At 35.7% G+C, this 25,817-nt stretch overlaps 1 protein-coding gene across 4 annotated transcripts in view; it reads left to right on the top strand.

Moving 5' to 3' along the window:
• LOC123864416 (neurogenic locus Notch protein) overlaps positions 1-25,817 on the top strand; it is a 184,776-nt gene that overhangs the window by 130,059 nt on the left and 28,900 nt on the right. For all 4 annotated transcript variants that reach the window (XM_045904814.1, XM_045904815.1, XM_045904813.1 and 1 more), the window contains exons 5-7: positions 14,618-14,780; positions 23,431-23,624; positions 24,136-24,291. In XM_045904814.1, coding sequence (XP_045760770.1) covers positions 14,618-14,780; positions 23,431-23,624; positions 24,136-24,291 — 513 coding nt within the window. The remainder of the gene's footprint in view (positions 1-14,617; positions 14,781-23,430; positions 23,625-24,135; positions 24,292-25,817) is intronic.

The raw sequence follows: 25,817 nt of genomic DNA, 5'->3' as shown, positions 1-25,817 counted from the left end.
ATAAATTGGGTACTTCCCGTTTACGTAGAATCATGAAAGGCAGGTAGCAATATCTTATAGCCCAAGCACTCTACTCCTGTGGCCCAAGTAAAGAGAAAAATCCGACAACTGAATTGTCATTACATAAAAAAAACTTGTACGGAACTCTTCATGTGTGAGGCAGACTCGCACTTGACCGGTTTTTGAAAGTTATGTCAAATAAAAATTTGACATGCAATAACAAACAAAATGAAATACAAGCCACTTTATTCCTTATTTCATCGGGTGAAAGTCGATTTCAATTTAATCGTAGGTATATCTTGAAAAGCGAACTATTATACGACTACGTAAAATGGGTACATTTTTAAAGCAACAACATGTTAGAAACAGATATTTCGTGTTGGTCATGTTAAACTATGTGAGTCATTCAGATAATTCTTGATTTAGTGATGTTCGGTCAAAAATATTTCATGGAACATATAATTAACATAACATTGATGTTACTTTTGAAGAGATATTAGCTGCCTTATTGGATTTATATTATTATAGAAATTGGGTTTTAGAATGGCACAAATAAACGGTAATTTATGAATAAAAGTTTAAAAAGCGTGAAATAAAAATTAAATTAAAAATTTAAAAAACCCCCGACACATAAACCTCTAAAAAGTAAAAAAATAATAGGTAAGTATGTATGGGCCCTTTAAGAATAGTATAAATAGTAAAGTTTTTATCCAAGCGTTCGTTGCGTCGGGGGACCGCTAAAGACTATTCTTTCTACAACAGATGACTTTCATAGTTCATGATAGGTAGCGGTCCCCTGGCGCAACGAACGCTTGGATAAAAACTTTACTATTTATACTATTCTTAAAGGGCCCATACATACTTACCTATTATTTTTTTACTTTTTAGAGGTTTATGTGTCGGGGGTTTTTTAAATTTTTAATTTAATTTTTATTCTTTGATTTTACGTCAACATAGCCCAATACTTGATACTAGCGACCTGCCGCGGCATCGCACGGGTATCTTATTCGTAGGGATCTCTAATTCTTTTAAAGATAAAAGATAACCTATGTCACTTAGGAATAATGTATCTTCCTACTGGTGAAAGAATTTTCAAAATCTGTTCAGTACTTCCAGAGAATTACTTCCTTCAAACAAACTTACAAATACCTCTTTACGATATTAACAGGGCTCTCTCCGTCACTCGTTTCCACTCGTTTCATACAATCGTAGTTCCAATTTCATTTGAATGTTAAGCAACCAAAGTCAATGAAATTTTGCAGACATATTCTAGAAACCAATATCTGTGTCTGTGGTGTTTTAGATTTTTCTAAAAATATGTAGTTTTAAAATTACAGGGGCTCAAAGATTTGTATGAAAATTTTAAGACCGCATAACTTTGAAACCGAATATTTTAACAGAAATCTGGAAAACCACAGACATAGATATTAGTTTCTAAAATATATGTGCAAAATTTCATGGACTTTGGTTGCTTAATATTCAAATGAAATTGGAACTACGATTGTATGAAACGAGTGGAAACGAGTGACGGAGAGAGCCCTCTTAATGTAGATATCGTCGATTCAGGATCAAACCTAGATTTCACGAATTGTTCCTATCCGTCCCCCTAATCTGTCCCCCCGGGGGGACGGATCGGAATAAAAAGTTCGATCCGTCCCCCTACACGCGACGAGGGGACAGATCGAACTAATTCTTTCCGAACTGTCCCCCCGCTGCTTTCTTAGGGGGACAGATTGGAATAAAAAGTTCAATTTGTCCCCATGCCACGGACGAGGGGCAGATCGAACTAATTCTTTCCGAACTATATATATATATATATATACATTTTATTTCTTATTATTTCAAACTATATAATATGATATTTACATAGTAAAATGATATAGATGTCCAGTAAAACGCTACATTCTCATTGAGTGATTATAGAGGAGGTCAAATGCTATCAAATGACCCTTAACTTTATTAATGAACTCAAAAACGGGCTCTTTTTGTCCATAGGTGTTTAGAGGGCATTTTACAGCATTTGACCTCCTCTACAACCTCTCAATGGTATCATAACGTTTTACTGGACATCATGTATAGATGTCATACATATTATTATGGTTTAAAAAATATTAATACTTAGTTCCCAGCTTCAAAAAGTTTCTGATTTTAAATAATATTAAAAAAAAATGAAACTTTAAAAAAAATTAAAATGGGAGCTGTTTCTGAGGATTTCCGAAGATTGGCTTTTTATATCTTCATTGACTTGACTAATTAACACTTTATCTGACGATCGATTGATTGATTTTATTAATTATTTTATTTTTAATTGAGATTGCCAAATTATCTTTTAGTTTTAGTTAAATACTTTTAGTTAATTTCTAATTGTTGTTAATAATACGAATTTGATCTAAAGATTGTTACGTTGGCGTATAAGGCGAAGAAGACTGATTTTACGTTAAATATTATACTATGATTTATCAAACTGTGAGTGAACAAGTGTAAATTAAAAAATTATAACACCCCGACAAGTGAAGGTTACAGTAACTAGAAGAGCTGATAACTTTCAAACGGCTGAACTCATTTAGATTATAGCTACGAACACTCTCGGTCAAGCCACCTTTCAAGCAAAAAAAAAACTAAATTAAAATCGGTTCATTAGTTTAGGAGCTACGATGCCATAGACAGATACACAGATATACGGATACACAGATACACATGTCAAACTTATGACACCTCTCTTTTTGGGTCGGGGGTTAATGAAAAGAGAATCAGTATGTACTATTATTCAGGCCTGGATAAAAATGATGATAGTAAATAAAAATTATTGTATTGTGTTTTGTACAATTTTTTTCCTTCAAATTTTTTTTTACAAGTGAGATTTACAGCTAATTGGACAGAGTAAATAGATAAGAGCAGAAGAAAATTAAAGCTAATAACAAGTTTTCACAAATAGATCATATACATATACATATTACGTGTAAAAGATACGGCAAAGTATTTAGAAACGTTAAGATCCCATTTATTAACTTTACAGTATTGATCCAGTGTAAATAAAGTCTTACGCAATCCACTGTTTGTTTTACAATAGCGGTAACTGATAGCGTAATAGTAAAGATGCTTAATTATTTTTATTTTGGCGTACAGATAATAAGAATAATTTGTTCATCTGTCTGATTCTTTCGATTAGTTCGTTGGCAACAGAGGGACAGTTCGGAAAGAATTAGTTCGATCTGTCCCCTCGTCCGTGGCAGGGGGACAAATCGAACTTTTTATTCCAATCTGTCCCCCTAAGAAAGCAGCGGGGGGACAGTTCGGAAAGAATTAGTTCGATCTGTCCCCTCGTCGCGTGTAGGGGGACGGATCGAACTTTTTATTCCGATCCGTTCCCCCGGGGGGACAGATTAGGGGGACGGATAGGAACAATTCGATTTCACACACCCTAGTTCACTTTGTCTATGCTTAGTTCCTGTGTGCTAGCAATTATTGCCACACCTGTCATTGGGTCGCCTCTTGACCTCTGAACCGGAGGCATTTACATCGTTCGATACCTCGATGTTATCACCACATGTTATGACTATTTTCCGAAATTAGTGGTTTCGGTAAATTGGTTTTGGAAATTAATTTCTCGTATGGTAATAAATTAGTTCTAATTAAATTCATCGATCTCAGAATAAATAACTACCTTGATACACGGTGATAATTTTTTTTATTGCTTACTAAAATTGGGCCCTACGGCTGATATAAAAATATAACGGTTTTTAGTCGAATTTAATTAATTTCTTGATCAATATCGACAGAGATATCGTGTTTTTAGGTGTGAAAAGCATCTATGGTAAAAAAACAAATAGATGGACAGACAGACAGACAAAATTACTTTCACATTATGCATTGTGAATTTTGCATGGTAGTCCTAGTCTAGCAATTTTGTATTAAATATTTCAACACTATTATTCTCGTATAAGTTGCCCAAAATCATGGGTTTCTTAAACGAAATAGTTAGGTACCTATTTAACATTTTAATTTACAGTCTCTGTAAAATATAAGCCATGCATGGTAGATTGATTACTAGACTAGACACCGTATCTACTACCTACAGTAAAAAGATTGCCTACAGTTCAGAGCCTACTTAAGACTGCTTTACGCCCGAAGCAACAACATGCGACAATGCGGTATGCTACAAATGGAAACATTTTTTGTTATATAAGGTAGTTAAGGTTCAATTTATAGAGGCATGCTAAAGATAATTTAACTATATTATTAAGAGAACCAACTCACCAAAAAAATGGCTTACCAGTTTGGCGAGAAGTAATTTTTAAGTAACAATTGGCCATTTTTTAACTAAAAAAATAATAGTAATACTTAATAACCTTGAGCAGCATGTGACAGCTTTTTTATGTCAAGATAACATGCTGCATCGTGCTGGAGAATTGGAATATAACGGGATGACAGTCCCCTACAGTAAAATTCTTGCTGCATTTTGAGTTTTCATGTGTCCGAGTGACATGCAGCAATGGCGCACTATGTTGCTCTGGCGTAAATGAAGCTTTAGACGTTGCGAGCAGAATTTTCACAATTTACATAATACCTAATTATTAGATCCTGTGCTTTTGTTAAAGTTCACGCTCGTTTCTCACATATTTTAGCGCTAAACTATTTCGCAACGCACAATCAAAGACTGTTTGTTCAGATAAGCCGAAAACGTTATGTAAATCGACCGGCCGATCGAGCTCGATAGACCAATATTAATATAGAGAGTGCGAATATTACTGATTAGCTGAACCGGCAGGCGTTAGGAATTTTATACTTTCTAAATCTCTGGTCTGGTCTGGTGGAAGGCTTTGGCCGTGGCTAGTCACCACCCTAATGGTAAAGCCGTGCCGCCAAGCAGTTTAGCGAGTTAGCGCGTAAAAACCAAATGAGTGTGGGTTTAATAAAATCTGCCATACCACTACCAGGTTAGCCAGCATCCATCTTAGACTGCATCATCACTTACCACCAGGTGAGATTGCAGTCAAGGGCTAACTTGTATCTTAATTAAAAATCGACCCTGTCTACTTCTTCATTTTTGCCCAAAAGCCCAAACACCAACTTTCATAACTTGAGAAATGACGAACTTTCGTGCAAACTTTCATCTCTTATTTACTGAAACTAATTCTAATTCTGAAACACCGTATTTCTTAACTACCGTAATACGTTTACCTATTTGCTTTGCGAATGCTTAGTTCATACTTAAGTCGCTAATGATAGGAATGCCAAGACTCTACAACTGCAATGATTCTGAAAGTAAATTCTACGGAGAAAAGCCGGCAACACACTAATAAGCAGTTGCTCTTAAATACAATATTCAGAATTAGATATAGGATCTAGGTACAATACATAAGTAATGTAACTAATAAACTTTCCTGTGACCTGCCGAATGCATAGTAGGTAACTAAGTATACCCATAGTAGGGATTTCTGTCAAACAATTGTTATTTACATCTCCCTTAGACCTCTAGTCCGTTAATTCGAATAAGTACGCATGAGAAAAGGTCCAACAATAGAGAAAAATGCGTGTTGCGTGTCTACAAGACAGTAAGTTAGTCTGTGGTGGCCTGGGGCGGCCACGACGCGGCCTGCTCGAAAGCGCACTATAAAATATAAACTGCCTATAAATAACACTATTTATGTATCGGTCAAGTCTACCAAGCAACGAACGTTGTGCTAATCTTGTTTTTTTGTTAGAGAAATAGATTGACCATAATATATCTGTCTATCCTTGAAATTATATAAACAAAGCCATTCTCTCTAATTTGCATGAAGAAAGACTAGATAGGTCGGTGAACTATTTGATTGGAGAATGAATCGAATGATTTCGCTAAATCCGGCACGCCGCCCGTAGCCAAGTTTTCAAGAAAAATAAATATAGTTTTAAAATAAAGTGAGTATAATATAAAGTTATACTAAGTACTATGTACCTAAGTTGTACTGCATGAATTGCTATTCTCAATTTTAGTAACTATTCTTTTTCACCTAAAAACATAACTCAGTCACTTATAGCTCGTTCACACAGGCTGCGTAAGCGTACACGTACGTACCATTGCGTTGTAATGTATAGAACTGTATGAAACATGGCACACCGCTTGCGTAAAGCGTGGACGTATGCGTAACCCGGTGTGTTAGGGGTTTACGCGCGTCACTACGCACGTGTCATGTGTACGTGCTTGGTGTGAATCGGCCTTTACCTACGCGTTACATACTGAAATCGTTTACTCGTTCACATTTCATAACAGATCTAATGAACCTCGCATCTCGCTTAAAACAATGATGTAAGCGACATTTACCTGGCTAAATCGAGGATGCACAAGACAACAATTTCTCACCACTTTTACGCACGCAATTATTGACCTTACACCTATTGTTTTAGAGGTTTTTTATTACGCGTACAGGAAGTTGCAAAAATCACTTGACTCACCAAATTATAATGATTTTCCTAAATTATTCACACGTAATAAATATGATGAGGCATTTTGCTACCTTTGCCCCTTGAATTGCGACAATAATGCAGAGTTACATCATCATCTCATCATCATGATTAAACCCATCGCCGGCCCACTACTACTGAGCACAGGTATCCTCTATGAATGAGAGGGTCATAGTCCGCCACGCTACCCAGTACAGATTGACAGGCTCCATAAACCTGTGAGACCATTATACTTAGAGAACTCTCAAGCATGCAGGTTTCCTCACATTTTTCTTCACCATTAAAGCAAGTGATATTGATATATATTATTGCAATGTTCTAGTTCGGAAAAGAAATATTTGCCCCAAAACTAAAATATGATGTTCATAATTATTATGTACGGAAACTAAAACTTGACTTTTATCACACTATATAATATTATAAAGGAGAAAGTTTGTATGTGTGTGTGTGTGTGTGTATGTTTGTTACTCCTTCACGCAAAAACTACTGGACGGATTGGGCTGAAATTTAAAATGAAGATAGATTATACCCTGGATTAGCACATAGGCTATTTTGTATCCCGGAAAATCAGAGTTCCCACGGGAATTTTAAAAACCTACATCCACGCGAACGAAGTCGCGGGCATCAGCTAGTTTATCATATTTGGCATATTATTGTAAATTGAATATGTACTTGAAAAGAGCAAACGCCGAGTTTCTTGCTGGTTCTTCTCGGTAGGAACGGCATTCCGAACCAGTGGTAGATTATTTTGACGATTCAAAGCACTTGTAAAAGTTTAATTGAATAAAAACATTTTGAATTTGAATTTGAATTTATCAAGCCTCCTTAGCACAAAAATATATTGCATTCTCTGACTTTTTTTAGATAATATACCGCGCTATAGGAAAATTTTAGCTTTAAGTTTTGTATTGACCCTGATTCAATAAATAAGTATTATTATTTTCATTCACCATCTCATTCACGCGGAAACAGGTTTAGATAATAAAAACATGATATTTTCTTCTATTGTAACAATAAATTCTTTAATGAGGACTTTGCTCCCGAAGAGACAAACGAAAGCTTGATTTATAAGCAGATGCTTTGGAATTATTAAAAAATAACTTGTAATATAGGGCTGTCACATCATGTCACTTTGTCACATTAGGGTTGTCAAAAAGTTTCAAGATGTACCTATTTGTTTTATCACTTCGTCGTTACAAATGTTATGAGTATTTTGTTTGATTAAATAATTATCTTGGGATTTTTTCCTATAATAACTAAGTTGTACTCAATTTTTTTAACGTCTGTCTGCCACCGTACCTAGCTACTAAAGTAGGTAGTGGGTAAAGTATTTCGCTGTGAATTTGTGCATGTAAGTTTCAATTCTGGCTTAAGAACCTTCGCCAATGGTTCAACATCAGTACAAGATCACTGTTTAGGGCAGCGATAAACAAAATCCAGTTAGCCTTAATGAGTTCCCACCTACGATAGGAGATAGCACTAGAAGAAGAAAGTTTAAATTATGGTGTATTATTTTAAAATTATAAAAATTAAATTAAAAATTTAAAAAACCCCCGACACATAAACCTCTAAAAAGTAAAAAAATAATAGGTAAGTATGTATGGGCCCTTTAAGAATAGTATAAATAGTAAAGTTTTTATCCAAGCGTTCGTTGCGCCAGGGGACCGCTACCTATCATGAACTATGAAAGTCATCTGTTGTAGAAAGAATAGTCTTTAGCGGTCCCCCGACGCAACGAACGCTTGGATAAAAACTTTACTATTTATACTATTCTTAAAGGGCCCATACATACTTACCTATTATTTTTTTACTTTTTAGAGGTTTATGTGTCGGGGGTTTTTTAAATTTTTAATTTAATTTTTATTTCACGCTTTTTAAACTTTTATTCATAAATTACCGTTTATTTGTGCCATTCTAAAACCCAATTTCTATAATAATATAAATCCAATAAGGCAGCTAATATCTCTTCAAAAGTGACATCAATGTTATGTTAATTATATGTTCCATGAAATATTTTTGACCGAACATCACTAAATCAAGAATTATCTGAATGACTCACATAGTTTAACATGACCAACACGAAATATCTGTTTCTAACATGTTGTTGCTTTAAAAATGTACCCATTTTACGTAGTCGTATAATAGTTCGCTTTTCAAGATATACCTACGATTAAATTGAAATCGACTTTCACCCGATGAAATAAGGAATAAAGTGGCTTGTATTTCATTTTGTTTGTTATTGCATGTCAAATTTTTATTTGACATAACTTTCAAAAACCGGTCAAGTGCGAGTCTGCCTCACACATGAAGAGTTCCGTACAAGTTTTTTTTATGTAATGACAATTCAGTTGTCGGATTTTTCTCTTTACTTGGGCCACAGGAGTAGAGTGCTTGGGCTATAAGATATTGCTACCTGCCTTTCATGATTCTACGTAAACGGGAAGTACCCAATTTATAAGTTTTGATTCTCTTGAAAGATGACACACAAACAGACAACGAAGTGGTGAAGGAAAACACCGTCAGGAAACCTGCATGCTTGAGAGTTGGCCATAATGCTCCCTCAAAGGTGCGTGAGGTGTGCCAATACGTGCTTGGCCAGTGTGGTAGCTTCTCATTCTGAGAGGAGACTTGTGCTCAGTAGTGAGCCGGCGATGGGTTGATTCTGATGATGATGAATTTTAAACGTATTTTGTCAAAGTAAATAAGCTGAGTTCAAGCAGATAAAATAAAAAGAAGGTGCGCCAATCATCCAAACCTGCGCGACAAAGCGACTACGATGCGGGAACCTCAGCCGCGCGGAGGGTCATCGCCTCCTACGATATTTAATGGTGCCATGCACACCTACACGTCTACAACAGTCGAGGCTACAACATGTTTTTTTTTTCTATAGATACCTACTGAACCCTAAAAATAGTTTGACTATGGTTTGGGTTTGGGTTGATTGTTCGTGGCCTTTGGTTGACTGTTGGATATTATAATTGAATTGATGTTTTCTCGTTTAACTGTGATTATAATATTTTATAAATTAGAAACTCCGCGCCTACGATCCAAAGTATCGGAGTTTTCCAAAACATTATTTTCAAATAAATAATTATGTATCTAGGCAACGTCCATCTTGACAGCTTGACATTTGCCAATTGACATAATATTATGAACCTCTGTTACAATAGTGAAAGATCCCAGGGCCACCAGCCGTCACGTATTTTCTGACGAATGAAATGTGGACGATTGAGTAGTGTTAGTATGTACTAAGAACGCATGCCTACAGACCTGCTAGCTTGCTTAGACGGCCAATTTTCAGGTATCAGGTAATCAAGGTACATAAAAACATTACTTACCTCGCGTAAATTCTCCAATTTTTTTAATTTTTAGCTGATTTTTTTTTAATATTAATAATTAATTGACATAAGTAAACTATAATAGAGTGAGAGAGAAGTCAATATATCCTAATACATGTCTTACTCAGTCTCATGCGCGTAGATAAGGATGCCCTCGCGCTCAAACCCACAGAGGCATTAAAATTTAATTTAGGGGATGATTGGCCCTCTGGATCGGTCTGTCTTCTTGTAAAAGGTTTTAAAATAGTTGTCTGGTAGACATATATAAAAAAATGGAGCATCAGAATTTACGTGCAGTTAAGTAATTACTTATTTTGGGAGCTTTAAAGCGTCTGCAAAGCAATACGGCCGACGCGGGAAGTGTCTGGGAGTATTGGCGACACATTGTAAAGGATATTGCCTAAAATATACGTAAAAATCAGTTTGGAGAATTTACGTGAGGTAAGTAATGTTTTTATGTACCTTGATTATCAGTTACCTGAAAATTGGCCGTCTAAGCAAGCTAGCACGTAGGCTAGGCATGCTTTCTTAGTACTTACTAACACTACTCAATCGTACATATTTCCTGTGTCAGAAAATACGTAACCTCTGGTGGTCCTGGGATAAAAGTAATAAGAAAACCAGAAAAGAGCTGATAACTTCCAAACGGCTGAACCAATTTTTTTGGATTATAGCTAAGAACACTCTCGATCAAGCCACCTTTCAAACAAAAAAAACTAAATTAAAATCGGTTCATTCGTTTAGGCGCTACGAGGCCACAGACAGATACACAGATACACAGATACACAGATACACGCGTCAAACTTATAACACCCCTCTTTTTGGGTCGGGGGTTAAAAATAATGTTTTATGTTAGCTGCGTATCACTTACTAATCTTGAGATTGGAGTCAAAATCAAATATTCCAAAAATCCACCAAAAAGTTGCACCCATAAAAATAATAATTGCACCAGTTTTAAATAACACACCCAGCTATAACTTAATAACCACTCAAAAATACAAGTTTGGCAGCCCTAGATGTGCGACAAGTGTTAAAATAGAGTCGCAGCTTCCGTGTATTAATTATATCTCCATATGTATGGGAAAGAAGGGCGGACACACTCTCACACATAATATGTTAATGGTGCAGTCAAAACACAATTTCCAAACATACTTTTGAACTTGAACACGTAGCTTGAGTTTAGTCAGCCTCAGTAACGTCCAGGCTATGTATTCAGTGTCCACATTAGAGTTATAAGTGAAATTATTGTAATCCAGTGTTTGATAAGTAGTCAAATCAGTATCTTTTTATCAAACGTCAAAACAAGCGCTTAGTATGCGAGCTTCTATGAAATACTGGCGTGTGACGTCACAACGATTTGACGTGCTTTTTTAGTTTATTCGATAATTTAAAATGTTTATTCTTATTACACTTTAAACTAACAAAGGACTTGGATTTCACGTATTTTGGAAGATACTACTATTTAATAATTCCTAAGACATTATTTATTTTTGACACATATTATTTTTGACAGATACCGTATTAAGAACCGGGATGGGGCTTAAAATATACAGGATTTTTAGTTGTTTTATTGAGTTTCATTGGTGAATATTCAATAATTGCGAGCCAAACTATGTTTATTCGAATTTAAAAATGTAATAAAAAATTTAAAACTATGTATTTAGCAACCCTAAACTAGGTAACGTATGAGTAAAATATTTGTTTTAAATTATTATAAATTCTCTCTTTTATTGGAACAAACTAAAATTGTGTAGATATATTTTTTCTTAGTAAATTCGGTGAAGCTTGTAACGTACCTAGTCGACTTAAACTGAAGTTTAAATAAAAACATTCAAGGAACTTTCGATGTTAGAAGTTCACACTTCACATAATATAAGAACTATAATAGCGTGTACAGTTTTCTGTTTGTAAACAGTATAGTGCACATTCGATTGAACCACAGCGGGTAAGCAATGTTTATGTAATGGTGTTCTAATACCTACCTATGTACCTACTTCTAATCCACTCTTGAGATGATATTGAGTTGTCGCAATGTAATCTTGGAAGTAATTTTATGGGGCAATGTTTTGATAATGGGTAATTTGTATGTTATTATTGCTATCAATGATAATTTCACTCTATAAAGCTCATTTTGATAGTAATTTGTTACCTATTAGTTTTACATTAACACTTGAAGATTTTGTAAAGCAAATAAAGTATTACCACTGGGTGAAAAGATTGACTCTCGTGGGAAAGTAATAAGAGTTAGGGCCTTGGCATACCATTCTCAGGGTTAAAATTTCTAAAAAATGGGATATAGGGTTACGTAATAAAATAAGGAGCTCTTGTAGTTTCGTCCAGTCTATCTATACGTGTGTCTGTAATTTCACCTGGTGGTAAGTGATGATGCAGTCTAAAATGGAAGCGGGCTTAGTTGGTAGGAGTATGGCAATTTTATTAAATCACCTCTCATCGATTTCTACACGACAACTGCGCTATCCATAATATCATTCTGCCCTTCATATTATAAATTACACTTTTCCTTAGCACAGCTAAAATTTTCATGCAAGTTCTGCCAAAATCCTTATCGAAAAACATATTTCCAATGAAAATTTTCCTGAAAATTATTTTTTGTCGTGTCGGAAAGCTCCTTGGGAGTCCATTTCTCCGAAACGTTATTTTGCAAGTGCTGTGTTTTCAATATGAAGGGCAGAATTGCGAAAGTGTGTTTGTTTGTCGGTCTGTTAGTTTATTATCGCAACATGACAATGGATCGACGTGATTTTTGGCATGGTTACAGTTAAATACCTGGATACGTATCACGTAGGCTATTTTTATCCCGGAAAATCAAAAAGTTCCCACCCCACGGGATAATTAGAAACTAAATCCACGCGAATTCACGGCATCAGCTCGTTATATTATACCTACCTACGTAGTTTATAGTTTCGACGATACAAAAGATCCCGACGAATTGAGAACCTCCTCCTTTTTTGGAAGTCGGTTAAAAATACGCCAAGTGTGGGCTTGCAAAAAGTCCAAATGTGTTCCAAATCCAGTTTGCCTTTAGCATAATGCGTTAACGATGTTAGCATAATACTCTGGTGCTAATGACCCACCATTAATTTGAATATTACAAAATAAATTGGACCAGATGTCCATGACAGTTTCGGAGGATACAATGAACCCTTTTAAGTTCTAATTTTATTTAGGAACCTAATAATAACCTTCATTCTTTGAGTTAAAGGTCCTTACACTTTGATTTTACAAATTAATACAATCAAATAAAAATATTATAAATACGTTAGTGCATCTGTTTGTCTGTTACCTTTGCACGATCGATCTGGCTTGCATCCGGTAATGGGCATAGGCTACTTTTGTCCCGGAAAAACTGTTTGTGTTGATCTGCAAAATTTCAACTCAAATAATTAAATAGTTTTTACGTGACAAACAAATAAACACACATATATAGCCCACTATCCGTGGGATAAAAATCTTCCATTCTTTGACCAAAGCAAGCAAACAAATTTTATCTGCCTAACACATATCATACTCAAACAAACAGATCTGACTCGTAAAATCCCAAATTCACATACCCTGGCATTCTTTTACGATACATCGCTTACATTTCAGCATGGCTTATTTCACGTGTTTTTTCAGTTACCACTGCCGATAGATTTAAGAGAAGTTTATTCGTAGTGTGCTTCAAACATACGTAATTTGGCTCTCAATTGAATACTAACCACTCAAACACTATGTATCGATACATTCTAGGAACTAATATTTATATCTGTGCTTTTCCAGATACCCGTTAAAATATGCAGTTTCAATGTAACACGGTCTCAAAAATTTACATACAAATCTTTAAAAACGTGCAACTTTGAAACTAGCTGTTATTCTTACAAAAAATCTGGCAAGCCACTCACTTCTTTCTTCTTTCTGGGCTGGTTTCCGTACTTAAACATTTCCGTCTGTTGTGCGTGCGTTGCCCTTATCCGCCGAAGTCTTCACTCCAGCCATCAAAGCTCGCTCCAGAAGCCGGGTAGACCGCCCAGGTTGCCGAGGGCAAGGCACCCATATAGATACTTATTCGTTTTTAGAACGTGTCTACATTACACCAAGTGTGATTGGGAATCAAACTACGTTTGTATGGAGCGAGTGACGGAGAGAGCGCCGCGGTTAAGCGCTGTCTTTAATTTTTTCCTCCTTCGTAAACAGAAGTTACGAGTGCTCCACATGTGCGCGTGGGAACGGGGGGCTAATGAAGGTAACAAGGCTGCCGACTTGCTAATAGTGCGTGTATGGGCCGTTGTATGGACCCATGCAACGCGGGGATTTCGACACTCGGTCAAATAGCGTAATTAATCTTTAACAACAATAAAAGCTTTGATCGCTCTGTGAAAACGTACGAGTAGTTTGGAAAAGGTTGTAGGCTCTCGAATGAATATCGTATCTCATCATAGCCTTTATGCGCACATTAAGATAGGAAGGGCTTCTCTGTGGCTTCTATATACCAAAAAACCGGCCAAGTGTGAGTCAGACTCACGCACCAAGAGTTCTGTAGTCGGATATATTTTCAGGGCCAAGGTGTTGAAAAAGGGAGTTTTTGATTATAGCTGTTTGATTCTTATTGGGTTGGTCAAGCCCTTTAATTTTTTTTACTAATAAAAGAAGTTTAATGGGTACATAATAATAAGATCAAATTTGGCCATAATCAACTGTATCACATACATTTAAATCAAGACCTTTTTCCTTACTATCTGAATTTCCGGTATAAAAAGTATTCTACATAAAATATCCAACTCCAATAGTACGATATAAAAATTCTGCTTAAAATTGAAATTTTCTTTTGCCACCAGGTTACCGAGGTCAGAACTGTGAGATAGACATCGATGACTGTCCCGGACATCTTTGCCAGAACGGTGCAACGTGTGTGGACGGTCTCAACTCCTACAACTGCGAGTGTCCGCCTACCTTCACTGGCACGCTTTGTGAGACGGACGTCGATGAATGTGCTTTGAGGTACGTAATCTTATTCAAGAGCATCTTATTTTCTACTTGCGTTCGTCATCATATACCGACGATTCTTCGTGACGTCTGTGCCACAACGGCCCAGCATGTGTGAATGGTCTCTGCGAGTGTCCGTCTACCTTCACCAGCACGCTTTGTGACACGGATATCGATGAATTTGCTTTGAGATAAGACTTTGGATAGGTCTGTGCCTATATTGCGCAAATTAGGATCCTTAAAAATCTGTTTTAGTATTATCACCGGGCTAACCAGAAAATTTTGCGCTATGTGTTACAAGTTACCTAGTTAGTAGTTAGGTCACGAATTAAATTCTGTAACCGATTGTTATAGTAACACCTGCCTAAAAATATTTGTTCCTTCTACCAGCTTTATGGTATTGCATTTAGGTTTAATTTTGCATACGATATAATAAGACTTTATAAACAAAACCGTATGTTCTAAATAAGGTAACCCAATAAATATTTTAAGTTTTTCCAATACAGTACCTAATTATTATCGAATCGATAGTCATTATCCTTGGGAAATAAGAGTGATTTTTGTATAATATAATCGATATTAATTATACGAATCGATTTAGCTATCTCCGCCAATTTAGGACACCAAAGTATGAAGGCTCAATTGTTTCGTCAAATGGGATAAAAAAGGTTAAGAAGGCAATATAATGACTGTACAGCTTAACACGTAGAGCCATAAAACAATTCCCAAAGTCTTCAGTATAAAGGGGTGAAGAAAAAAAAGTTACGTCAAAGAATGGGCCGCGGACCAAATGAGTTAATTGTATCGACAAAATGTGAGATATCGATGTATCGATTTTATATGAACACGTCTGTATCGACTGTTAATTACAAGGCGACCCGTCAATCGGTCAATGACTTTGATGTTGCGTCCAGTTTCTTTTCTACTAGACGGCCTTATGTTTTGAAGAATATCAGTATTTTGATCTTCTGAAAGTTCTAGTAGGTACCTACTACAATCTATTGAAAAAATAAAAATGAAAACAATTTATTCAGCCAGAATTCACAAACAACTTTTAAAAAAATAACTTAATAGAAACTATAGGTATCTATACGAAGAGATTTCACTAATAACGTTAAGAAAATTAATTTTTGGTTCTTTGAAAATCATGCACCCATCTCAATGTTTATAATATTGTAGTATAAGTCATAAAATATTCCAAGACGTATTTGAAGTTTGAGAGTTCAATTCCATCTAGATGCTAGTGTATATGTAATAACTAGTTTACAAACTAAACATAAAAATTATCCAGCGTTGTGGATTACGGCCAAACCCTTCTCATTCTAAGAAAATAGCCATGCTCAGTAGTGAGCCGGTGAAAAGTTGATCATGATGAAACCGAAACATAAAAATTACAGAAATACCTGCATTTATCAGATTTAAAATTTTAACCCTTCAACATCCATAGGTGTTATGATTTATGCATTTTTATTACAACAACGTCAAAAATATCGAAAAAAGGAGAGTTTCCAGTGAACAGTTTTGATAAATGTCGTACAGGTGATATAAAAAATAATTTAACACCAATAGCTTTGTCGCTTTAAACTTGTGTTTCCAAAATTTGATATCTACGCTATGACCGCCCGCCACATAACATTTTGACACTTAGTTTGTAACCATTAGTTCAATCAACTATAAATCTTATTTCTAGTGAGAAAGGTTGAGTTTAGTTTGAAATTAAATAACAGAACAGCATCATTAAAGTTGTTCATAAAACCGCTGATGGTTCCGTCTTTCCGATATTATTTTACTCTATTGAGTTTTAAAGGTGTTTGCTTAGTGCTAATATACACTTTATTAAAAGGGATACAAGATATATTTTTGACTGTCAAAGAATTTTATGTTGATTAGGGTTGTCAACTGATTTTAAGTTGAATGTTCAAAACTAAAACCACTAAGCATCAAACAAATTAAGAAAACTAAATTTAAGAAGGATTCCTTAGAAAGAGGTAAAGACTTTTGGCAATGAGAAATGGCAGAGGGAGAGAAATGTTGTGACTAACGTTTGAAACATTTCAGACATAGTTGCTTTCAATCTGTATAATAAGGCCTAAAAATCAAACCAATCTGTCAAACATATTAATGCTAGATAGATAGATACACATTCTAAGACAATGGAAGAAGAATACAATAGCTGATATTTTAACATTTGTAACGCAGTTACTGTTTAAATTTCGTGGTTTATACGAAAATTAAATTGAATAACTAAATAATTTTTCTTACCAAAAGGTAGGTACCAACCAGAATTTGGTTAAAAATATATTTTCTTAGCTGACTTCAAAATGGCCTTAAATCAATTAGTTATGTACGTAATACATTCAGAATATAAACAAACCTGACCTTACTGAGCAAGGTGGGTCAACCCTAACCGTCATTCTATCCGACCCGCTGGCACGTAAACGTTACAGATTATGCGTGCGCAATATCGGGTTACAGCCCTGAGAGTTTTTTATTCTTTTTTCAAAATATGATCTTCATTCAGGTGTAAAGATGTTAGAGTTGAATATTTTGGAAGTTATGGTTAGAACACACAAGAGATACGTCGTTCTATAATCTATACAAAGGGGAATGCGCATCGCCCATAGTCACATTGGCCCCAAATGCACACATTGAGCGTGGAAGATGATACATATTCAATACTAGCGGATACCACGCGTGTACTACTACGCCAAAAAAATTGCCTAGTGCATTTTTTATTGGTCTAAAATCATCTTCGCATAATTCACTTCATCGGGCAGCATATCGATTGGATGGTTTTAAAGTCTATAACGGATAAATAGAAACATTTTTGTGTTTTATTTATAATATGATATTAAGATTGACCTCAAATCACTACGACAAAACTTCGGTAACTCGGCGTGACTTTATTGTGTCTGGAAAAGGACAGGATAAAAAAATTCTAATCGGTTCAGAAATCTCAGAGAAGTCAGTGTAGGTACAATGTACCTACACGTTATGACTCAAAATTTAAAAAACCTTCAACACAAAAATTAATATATAAGAAAACTAGAAAAGAGCTGATAACTTTCAAACGGCTGAACCGATTTTCCTCGATTATAGCTAAGAACACTCGATCAAGCTATCTTTCAAACAAAAAAAACTAAATTAAAATCGGTTCATTCGTTTAGGAGCTACGATACCACAGACAGATATATACAGATACACACGTCAAACTTATAACACCCCTCTTTTTGGGTCGGGGATTAAAAACTAATAATAATCATATTATGGTATATCTAGAATAGGTATCGGTTTGTCTATGAGATTAAAATAGCTATCTGAGATTAAAATCGCTATTAAATATCTATGTTTTATACTTTTTCAATGAACAATTAAAGTTTTATGGGGGTTTTTATTTATGTAAGCTTTTATAGGGGGTATCTGGGCGTCGTAAACATTTTATACTGTTTTATAACAGGGGATACATCGGTTTATTTTGTTAGTCCTTGTACAAAAAGTTACAGTTCATTAATACTACATAACAGTCCTTTTACTACAAAAAACACCTAACCCCACAGTGTAGTTTTTGAGTTAACCCCAAAAACATTAGAATTAAAAAAACCTATATTTCTACATATGTTACGAAGGGCTAAACTAAAAAGCAAAAACTAACTAAAATCCTCAGTCCTACGTAGCATACTATTTTAGAAACTGTTTAGTAAGTAAGTTTCACCTATCGAAAATTGAATTTAAAGATAACAACTTGCTTATGAATAGTGTAACTTTAAATTTGCTTAAAGTGTCATTGTGGATGGACACATTTACCAACTAATGCTTTTAACTGGGTTTTTATTCTAAGGCTTTCAAATCCCTCTGCATCAAAAAAACCGTACCTACTTACCTTTCACTAAAACGAAGTATATAAAATTCAAATTCAAATTCAAAATATTTTTATTCAATTAGACTTTTACAAGTTCTTTTGAATCGTCAAAAGCATCTACCACTGGTTCGGAATGCCTTTCCTACCGAGAAGAACCAGCAAGAAACTCGGCGGTTGCTCAAAGATCGAAAAGATCAAAGTCCTACCATTATGACAATTTATTGTAATTAGCTTGCATTGTCCATCCAGTACTTAGACTTTGAATGCGTCTAAAAATTCTTCCCTCAAATAGATTCCAATTTTGATAAATAAAGAAAGTATCAGCGTCAAAACTTCGACCACAATAATTCCTAGGATACCAAACCCGGGAGAAGTGGATATGTTTATTCATGAACAGTCACCCATAACAGTTAAAGCCGTTTTATCAATTAGTATTTGTAAGTGTCCGAGAGGTGATTATCATACGGTATACGTAATAGAAATAAAACGAGTAGCCGACCTAGAACTGAGATAAGGGGACCTTTCATTCAAAAATGTAGTAGCCGATGTAAATGGGAATGGGTTGACTTGCGCACTATTAAGAATATAGTTAACGGTTATATAGATTTGAAAGTTGCTACCACAGCTACCGATCGAAACTACACTGGCGATAGAATGAATAACAAGTGACACTATTTTTCACTTTGTTATCAGGGCTCTCTCCGTCACTCGTTTCATACAATCGTAGTTCCAATTTCATTTGAATACTAAGCAACCAAAGTCCATGAAATTTTGCAGACATATTCTAAAAACTAATATCTGTGTTTGTGGTTTTCCAGATTTCTGTTAAAATATTCAATTTCAAAGTTACGCGGCCTTAAAAATTTACATACAAATCTTTGAGCCCCTGTAATTTTAAAACTACATATTTTTAGAAAAATCTAAAACACCACAGACACAGATATTAGTTTCTATAATATGTCTGCAAAATTTCATGGACTTTGGTTGCTTAATATTCCAAATGAAATTGGAACTACGATTGTATGAAACGAGTGACGGAGAGAGCCCTCTTAATATATGTGAAAGAATGTTAGATGTAGATAGGGACTCTGGTGATTTATCGATTCTTCTTTATTATCAATACATTTGAATATACATTATGTAGATATAATATACATACTTACATACAATTGAACTTATTGTAGCGCCTACTAAAGTTTGCAAGCAGGAAACAAGAAATGTGTTACGTTTTTCATCGTAAATTGGAAAAGACTTGTATTTGTATTCGCTTTGAAAACTTACGCTGTATTAAAATTATTGGATGGATGAAAAAATTAATATACCCGAGATTAATCTCTATGTTGTTTAAAAGCTGTTCAATCAGAGTTTATTTATTTATGGGATTACGCGATATTAAATTGAGAACCTCTTCCTATTTTAGAAATTGATTAACCATACAAATTGATTCGACCCCAGAGGCATGCCCGCACGACTAAAGCGCTTATTGCACCAAAGAGGAAGAATGAGAAAGTCACTCAAACATTCCATGATAAGTCAATAAGTTAAGATCCAAGACAGCGTAGTGTTGTCAACTGCGCGAGCGATCAATCTCCAGCGATTTATTCATCAATCGGCCCAGATAACTCCTTATGTGGTAGCAGCCGTATAATATCTACTATGGATCGTCTTGCTCTCGATTTGGTATATTGAGTTGAAGATGGATGTCAGGTGTCAAGAAAGGACAGGTACTCAATTGCTCCTGGTGATTCTCAATGCAAGAAAGAAAGAGATTTTCTTGTTCTACACCAAAGATAAGTTGAATTATTCGAAAAGACATCTTAAACCAGCTCCCTCCAGCGCAGCGGTTTCCCACTAAGATTTTATATAGGGTATTTCAAGGGATAGATAAATAAATTCCTTAAACCACCAATTCGGTGGTTATTTTGTTTCTGCAAACTTTCGTAAGTTCGAGTGAAACCCACTCATCGGGCGTTTCACTCCCAAACCAGAAGGTCCTCAGGAGATGTAGACTCCGCAATGCACATGACTGTGCAGGTGAAGTGCATTTTGGCAGATTATAACGAATTAAGCTTTAGTTTCCTTGAAGTCCTAGCAATATTCGAGAATAGAAATAAATGGACAAATAAATAGTCTTTCATCTAGGTAAGGATGAAAGGAAGCTCGTGATAGAGAATTGGTGAGGTAAATCGACGTAAGATTAACGATGATGACGCTCAACGGCAAATGCCTTCCGTGTGGACTGGAGGCAAGACTGGAGGTCATTGCCGCCGGGCTTTATTGAACACTCGGATAATGGATGGATAGTGTGGTGAAAGATGTTTTATGATACCACCTGACTTTACAATAGCGCTTTCGATACCTGAATAAATAATACAGAAACCTCACTGAATACCTCATCGTAGATTTGCTGGCATGATAAAGGTGGTAATTTGTCTACTTTTATACATACTCCTTTTCACGGCTCATCCGATTTTAACCGATTTTTTTAGTTTACCCTTTTCTTTAGATCTAAAGTTAAGTGTGCTCCTCGAAATACATAAAATGAAACTGATATACTTCAGTTGATAACTTCAAGCACAGAAGCAGGATTGAAGACACTAGACTTATTACTTTAAATCTACTTTTATACCTAGTTACTGTTTACACCACGATGGCAAGACAACATTTAATTGGAACCACGACATTTTTCCATTTATTGTTCCTTGACTGCAAACAAATGAATTTAGTAAATAACGTAGCCTAAGTATGACTAAGTTAAATACGCAATAATAAATTATTTGGATTTATACCCAGATTTATGTGTAACTAACTAGTGGTTTTAAATCAGATATAACATGCGCAAGCACGCGCCTGGGGCACGCCTGTACGAAGCCTTTGGGGTCTTTGTTGTGAAACTGTAGTTTATCTGTGACCTCTATGTTAAATGCCTTGCATTAAAATTACCTACGGCGCCAAAATCTAGACACTGTCTCTAGGGTTAGTCCACCTAGGAGAAAGAGATTTTTCTGCAAAGAACTAATGTGACTGAAAAAGCTCTCAAGACCAGCGGGCTGATCAATTTTATCGGAGGAATTTTGAACTTTGAAGGAGCTTTGAATCATGTTGGCTTTCGATTGGCAACAGCATCTGCCACACTATAGTGAAATAAATTGTACCCCAACAGCTTTCATAATCTGGCATCATAGGTTTGAACATTGTTGAGGAAAATTATTAGAAAACGTTGCGTGGATAATTGGCCATGGATGGTGATGGTGAACTTACTGGTTTTTTTTTAATTTAATGTTAAATGCTCTTGTGATAGTTTAGTTACCTTTCAGTGCTCTCAAAAATCTGCAGAATTTTTTGATTAGTCAAAGTACAAAAATGTTCACCGGAATTACACTTTTGCGAAAATTTTACGAACGCTAATAAGGGAATATAAGTGATATTTAAATACTTTCGAAAAACTTCAGGAATTTCAACACTGAGTGCGGCGGTGCCTTTCCCTCATTTCTTCTAAAATTTCGCACATACTTCTTAACAAAGCTTATTATAACTTTTTGGTCAACTTTTTGTGTTACTTCACCACTTACTACAGTTTTAAAAAAGCTTTTATTTAATTAACTGCTTGAAATTTTTTCATAAACTCAGACGTATCTCCTCAAAATATTATAAATATTAAGTTGACTTATGATTATTATCAATATTGATTATGATCTGATACCGAACGAATTCAAGACCTTCAAAGATCAGAAGTAACTTGATGATCAATCAAAAATACTCGTGATTTTGCGGACGCTTTTAAACTCTTTATTCAGAAAGTAATAATACAGATTTTCACAAATGTTAAAAATACTTAAATATAAAAATTATAAAACAAAAATATCATCCAAATCACTGTAACGAGGCAGGGTGCCCAGAACGCTGGCTGCGTTACCTCGTTGAATGGCCAGACTAATATGCTGACCAAGGTAACTGCCAGATTTCCGGTCACCCGTGGACTCCACAAGACGAGATGACAGGTCCTTAAAAAAGGATCTGGCATCCTCGCCCCACGAAACCATGGTCTCCATTCCAAAAGGCACAAATATGAAATTATTTTCTATATTTTCATATTTGCGCCTCTTGGCCCTTTCTGCCTTAGTGGCTGCCGTTCCGGCCGCCACGGAGGTCACCTGTATGTGAGACAGCGCCAGTGTATCAACACACGTGGCATCCCATACAAGCGACCTTCCTTGCTTCCACGGAACCAGAGTCATACCGTCTGGTCTCTTGCCATCGCTACGTGCCAAACCATTTGGTTCTAATACTGCAGGCACTTTAGCTGTGACAAGAGACCTACGTATGACTCCGTTCAGGGAAGCATGACGAGAGATACGACCGGCACTTTTGGCACATGCAAGGCCATGGTGACCATATACGTCCACTGTCTCGCCACAGTGGCAAAGATGTGGCTCTCTTATAACTCCTGCGTATTCGTCATACCGCATCAGATTCTGAAAATTTTAGCGATGTCCGTTCTACTTAGTTGAATTTCTTCAGCATTATGATTTGGGTATCTGGAAGGCAAGGTTGAATAGTTAGGTTCAGTACATCTTATCCGACACGCTGCCAGCACTTACCATTAGCAAGTAGCAACGTACTCGAAACTTGACGAAAGCTTCGGCCTTAGTTATAGTATGGAGTATATTTTATTTAGGAAGTCTAGATGGAATAAAGATCCTTTATTCTAGAAGAATGAATGCTTTACACAACGGCATCTTTTTCTCATCTTAATATAAGCACAGGTCTAATGTACCAAATAATAATAAAAAATGTTTGTCTTAGGCCGCTAGTATGCCAGAACGGAGCGACATGTACCAACTCAGTCGGCGGGTTTTCTTGCATCTGCGTTAACGGATGGACAGGTCCAGAATGCTCTGTGAACATCGACGACTGCGCGGGCGCAGCTTGCTTCAACGGCGCAACCTGTATAGATCGGGTTGGGGCGTTTTACTGCAAGTGTACGCCTGGGAAGACTGGTGAGTCCAATCTTATTTCAACAACTTCTGAAAGTTACGCTTTGCTGTTGAAGAATAATTAGATACTAGTTTACTCTTCAACATTATCTTATATTCTTACCTTAATAGTTTCGTCTCAATCATAATGTAGAGCTGGATACTTACTATTGACCTGTATGTTCGTCTATTGATTTACAAGAAACAGTACCACTTTTGATTTAGTCAATATGTTCGGCACTTCGCCAAACTTCCCATTTTATTTCGACTTATTATTTACTAGTTGATGCCCGCGACTTCGTTCGCGTGGATGTAGTTTTTTTAAAATCCCGTAGGAACTCTTTGATTTTCCGGGATAAAAAGTAGCCTATGTGCTAATCCAGGATGTAATCTATCTACATTCTAAATTTCAGCCCAAACCGTCCAGTAGTTTTTGCGTGAAGGAGTAACAAACACACACACACACACACACACACAAACTTTCGCCTTTATAATATTAGTGTGATCAATCTACATTTACTCGTCTTTTGCCTAGGTCTACTCTGCCATCTGGATGACGCTTGCACTTCGAACCCGTGCCACGCCGACGCGATCTGTGACACTAGTCCCATCAACGGATCCTATACTTGCTCCTGTGCTTCTGGCTACAAGGGCCTTGACTGCTCTGAGGATATCGACGAGTGTGAACAAGGTAATCCGATAATATTATATGTAAAAAAGAAGAAGATACGTTACATACGCCTCTACAGTGAAGACTTACAATTATCGCATTTGGGTCACATTCTTCTACTCTCGTCCATTTTGTGTCTTCTATCTTACTCATCAGCAAGCACGCATTTTGTACGCTATGTAATATGAACATTGAACATGACATATTATTATCTATGGATTAGTAACAGTGATTACCTATTTTACCATCAGATTACCTTCTTTAAGTTAATGTTGTATCATTTTCGTTTAACTCTGTTATCGACTTAGCATTATGTAAGCATAACAAGTTTACATTTGCTGTTACAGACGACTTATGGATTTCCTCATTTTACTGTCATGTCTGAAGGCTCACGGAAGTGTTCATTCTACCCACTCTAACATAAGGTACTCAGACTTGGTCCCTGATGAACGCCCAAAAGTTTAAGCTCAAGGTTTGCCAAAGAGCTATGAACGCACCATGCTTGGACTAAAACTAGCAGATCGTGTAAAGAGTTCTGCTATAAGTTCTAAAGCGCGAGTAGCCAACGTTGGTCTTGCAGACTGGGCAGGTCGTGTGTGCCCGCTATCATCAACTTCAGTGTGGCTGACCGAGACGACGGTGGCTTGATAAATTAGATAAAACAGTTGGGTGGCCCTAAGAGCACAGAATCAGGAGTTGTGGAAAAATTGGAAGAAGGTTGCCCAGTCGTGGAACAGTGCTAGCTTATTTAGATTAGATTTGAATGTTATGTTTGCTATTTTTCGCAAAAAGGACCAGCTATGGGAAGAGGAGACAATCGAGGAAAAAATAAGAGTAAAGAGGATATATGATAAATTAATATTAAAAAAAATCAAATCACGCTATTGTATTTAAATTAACTACATATTGCCTAGATAATAATTAATAGATAACGAAATATTGTTTGTTCTGATACAAAAAGTTTAGTCATCTGAGATGCCTACCACATTCTAGTGTCTTTGATAAATAATTATGAATGGTAGTTAATTTAATTAAACACTCATTTTAAATCTAAATTGATCTCAAACTTCTATAGCCTTTTTGTATCAAAATTCTGGTTGTGAAACCAATATTTAAAATTATAAGAATCCGAACAATTCGTTTATCACTCTATTCTCTAATAGTACAGCTAATTAGGGAGAATTTTTCAAACTGTAGATGATAGTCGTAATTAATTTATTGGATCTGATAGACTCTTTCGTGAGAAGTGATAATATCTCATTGTAGTTAGATGAATAGTCAATTTTTAAAGAATGATACTTATGACTATTAGATGCTAAAATCTTTTAATCTATCATTATTTTTTAAGAAATTTCAAGGGTCTATTAGAATAGGATTACTGGCCATACTTGTATTGATTTTTTCCAAAAGTACCTATATATCTATCCACACATATTTAATATTCATAGAGGCAAAGCTCATTGAATCTTTAGTTTACTGTCGTTTTTTATAACTAAAATAGTTATGGTACCACGTCACCATAACCTGTCTGAAAAATCGGGGTTAGT

The sequence above is a fragment of the Maniola jurtina genome, chromosome 4, assembly GCF_905333055.1.
Source record: "Maniola jurtina chromosome 4, ilManJurt1.1, whole genome shotgun sequence".
In the NCBI taxonomy this organism is placed as follows: Eukaryota; Metazoa; Arthropoda; class Insecta; order Lepidoptera; family Nymphalidae; genus Maniola; species Maniola jurtina.
Note: the sequence above shows the minus strand (reverse complement) of the source record. Positions and strands in the feature narration are given on the sequence as shown.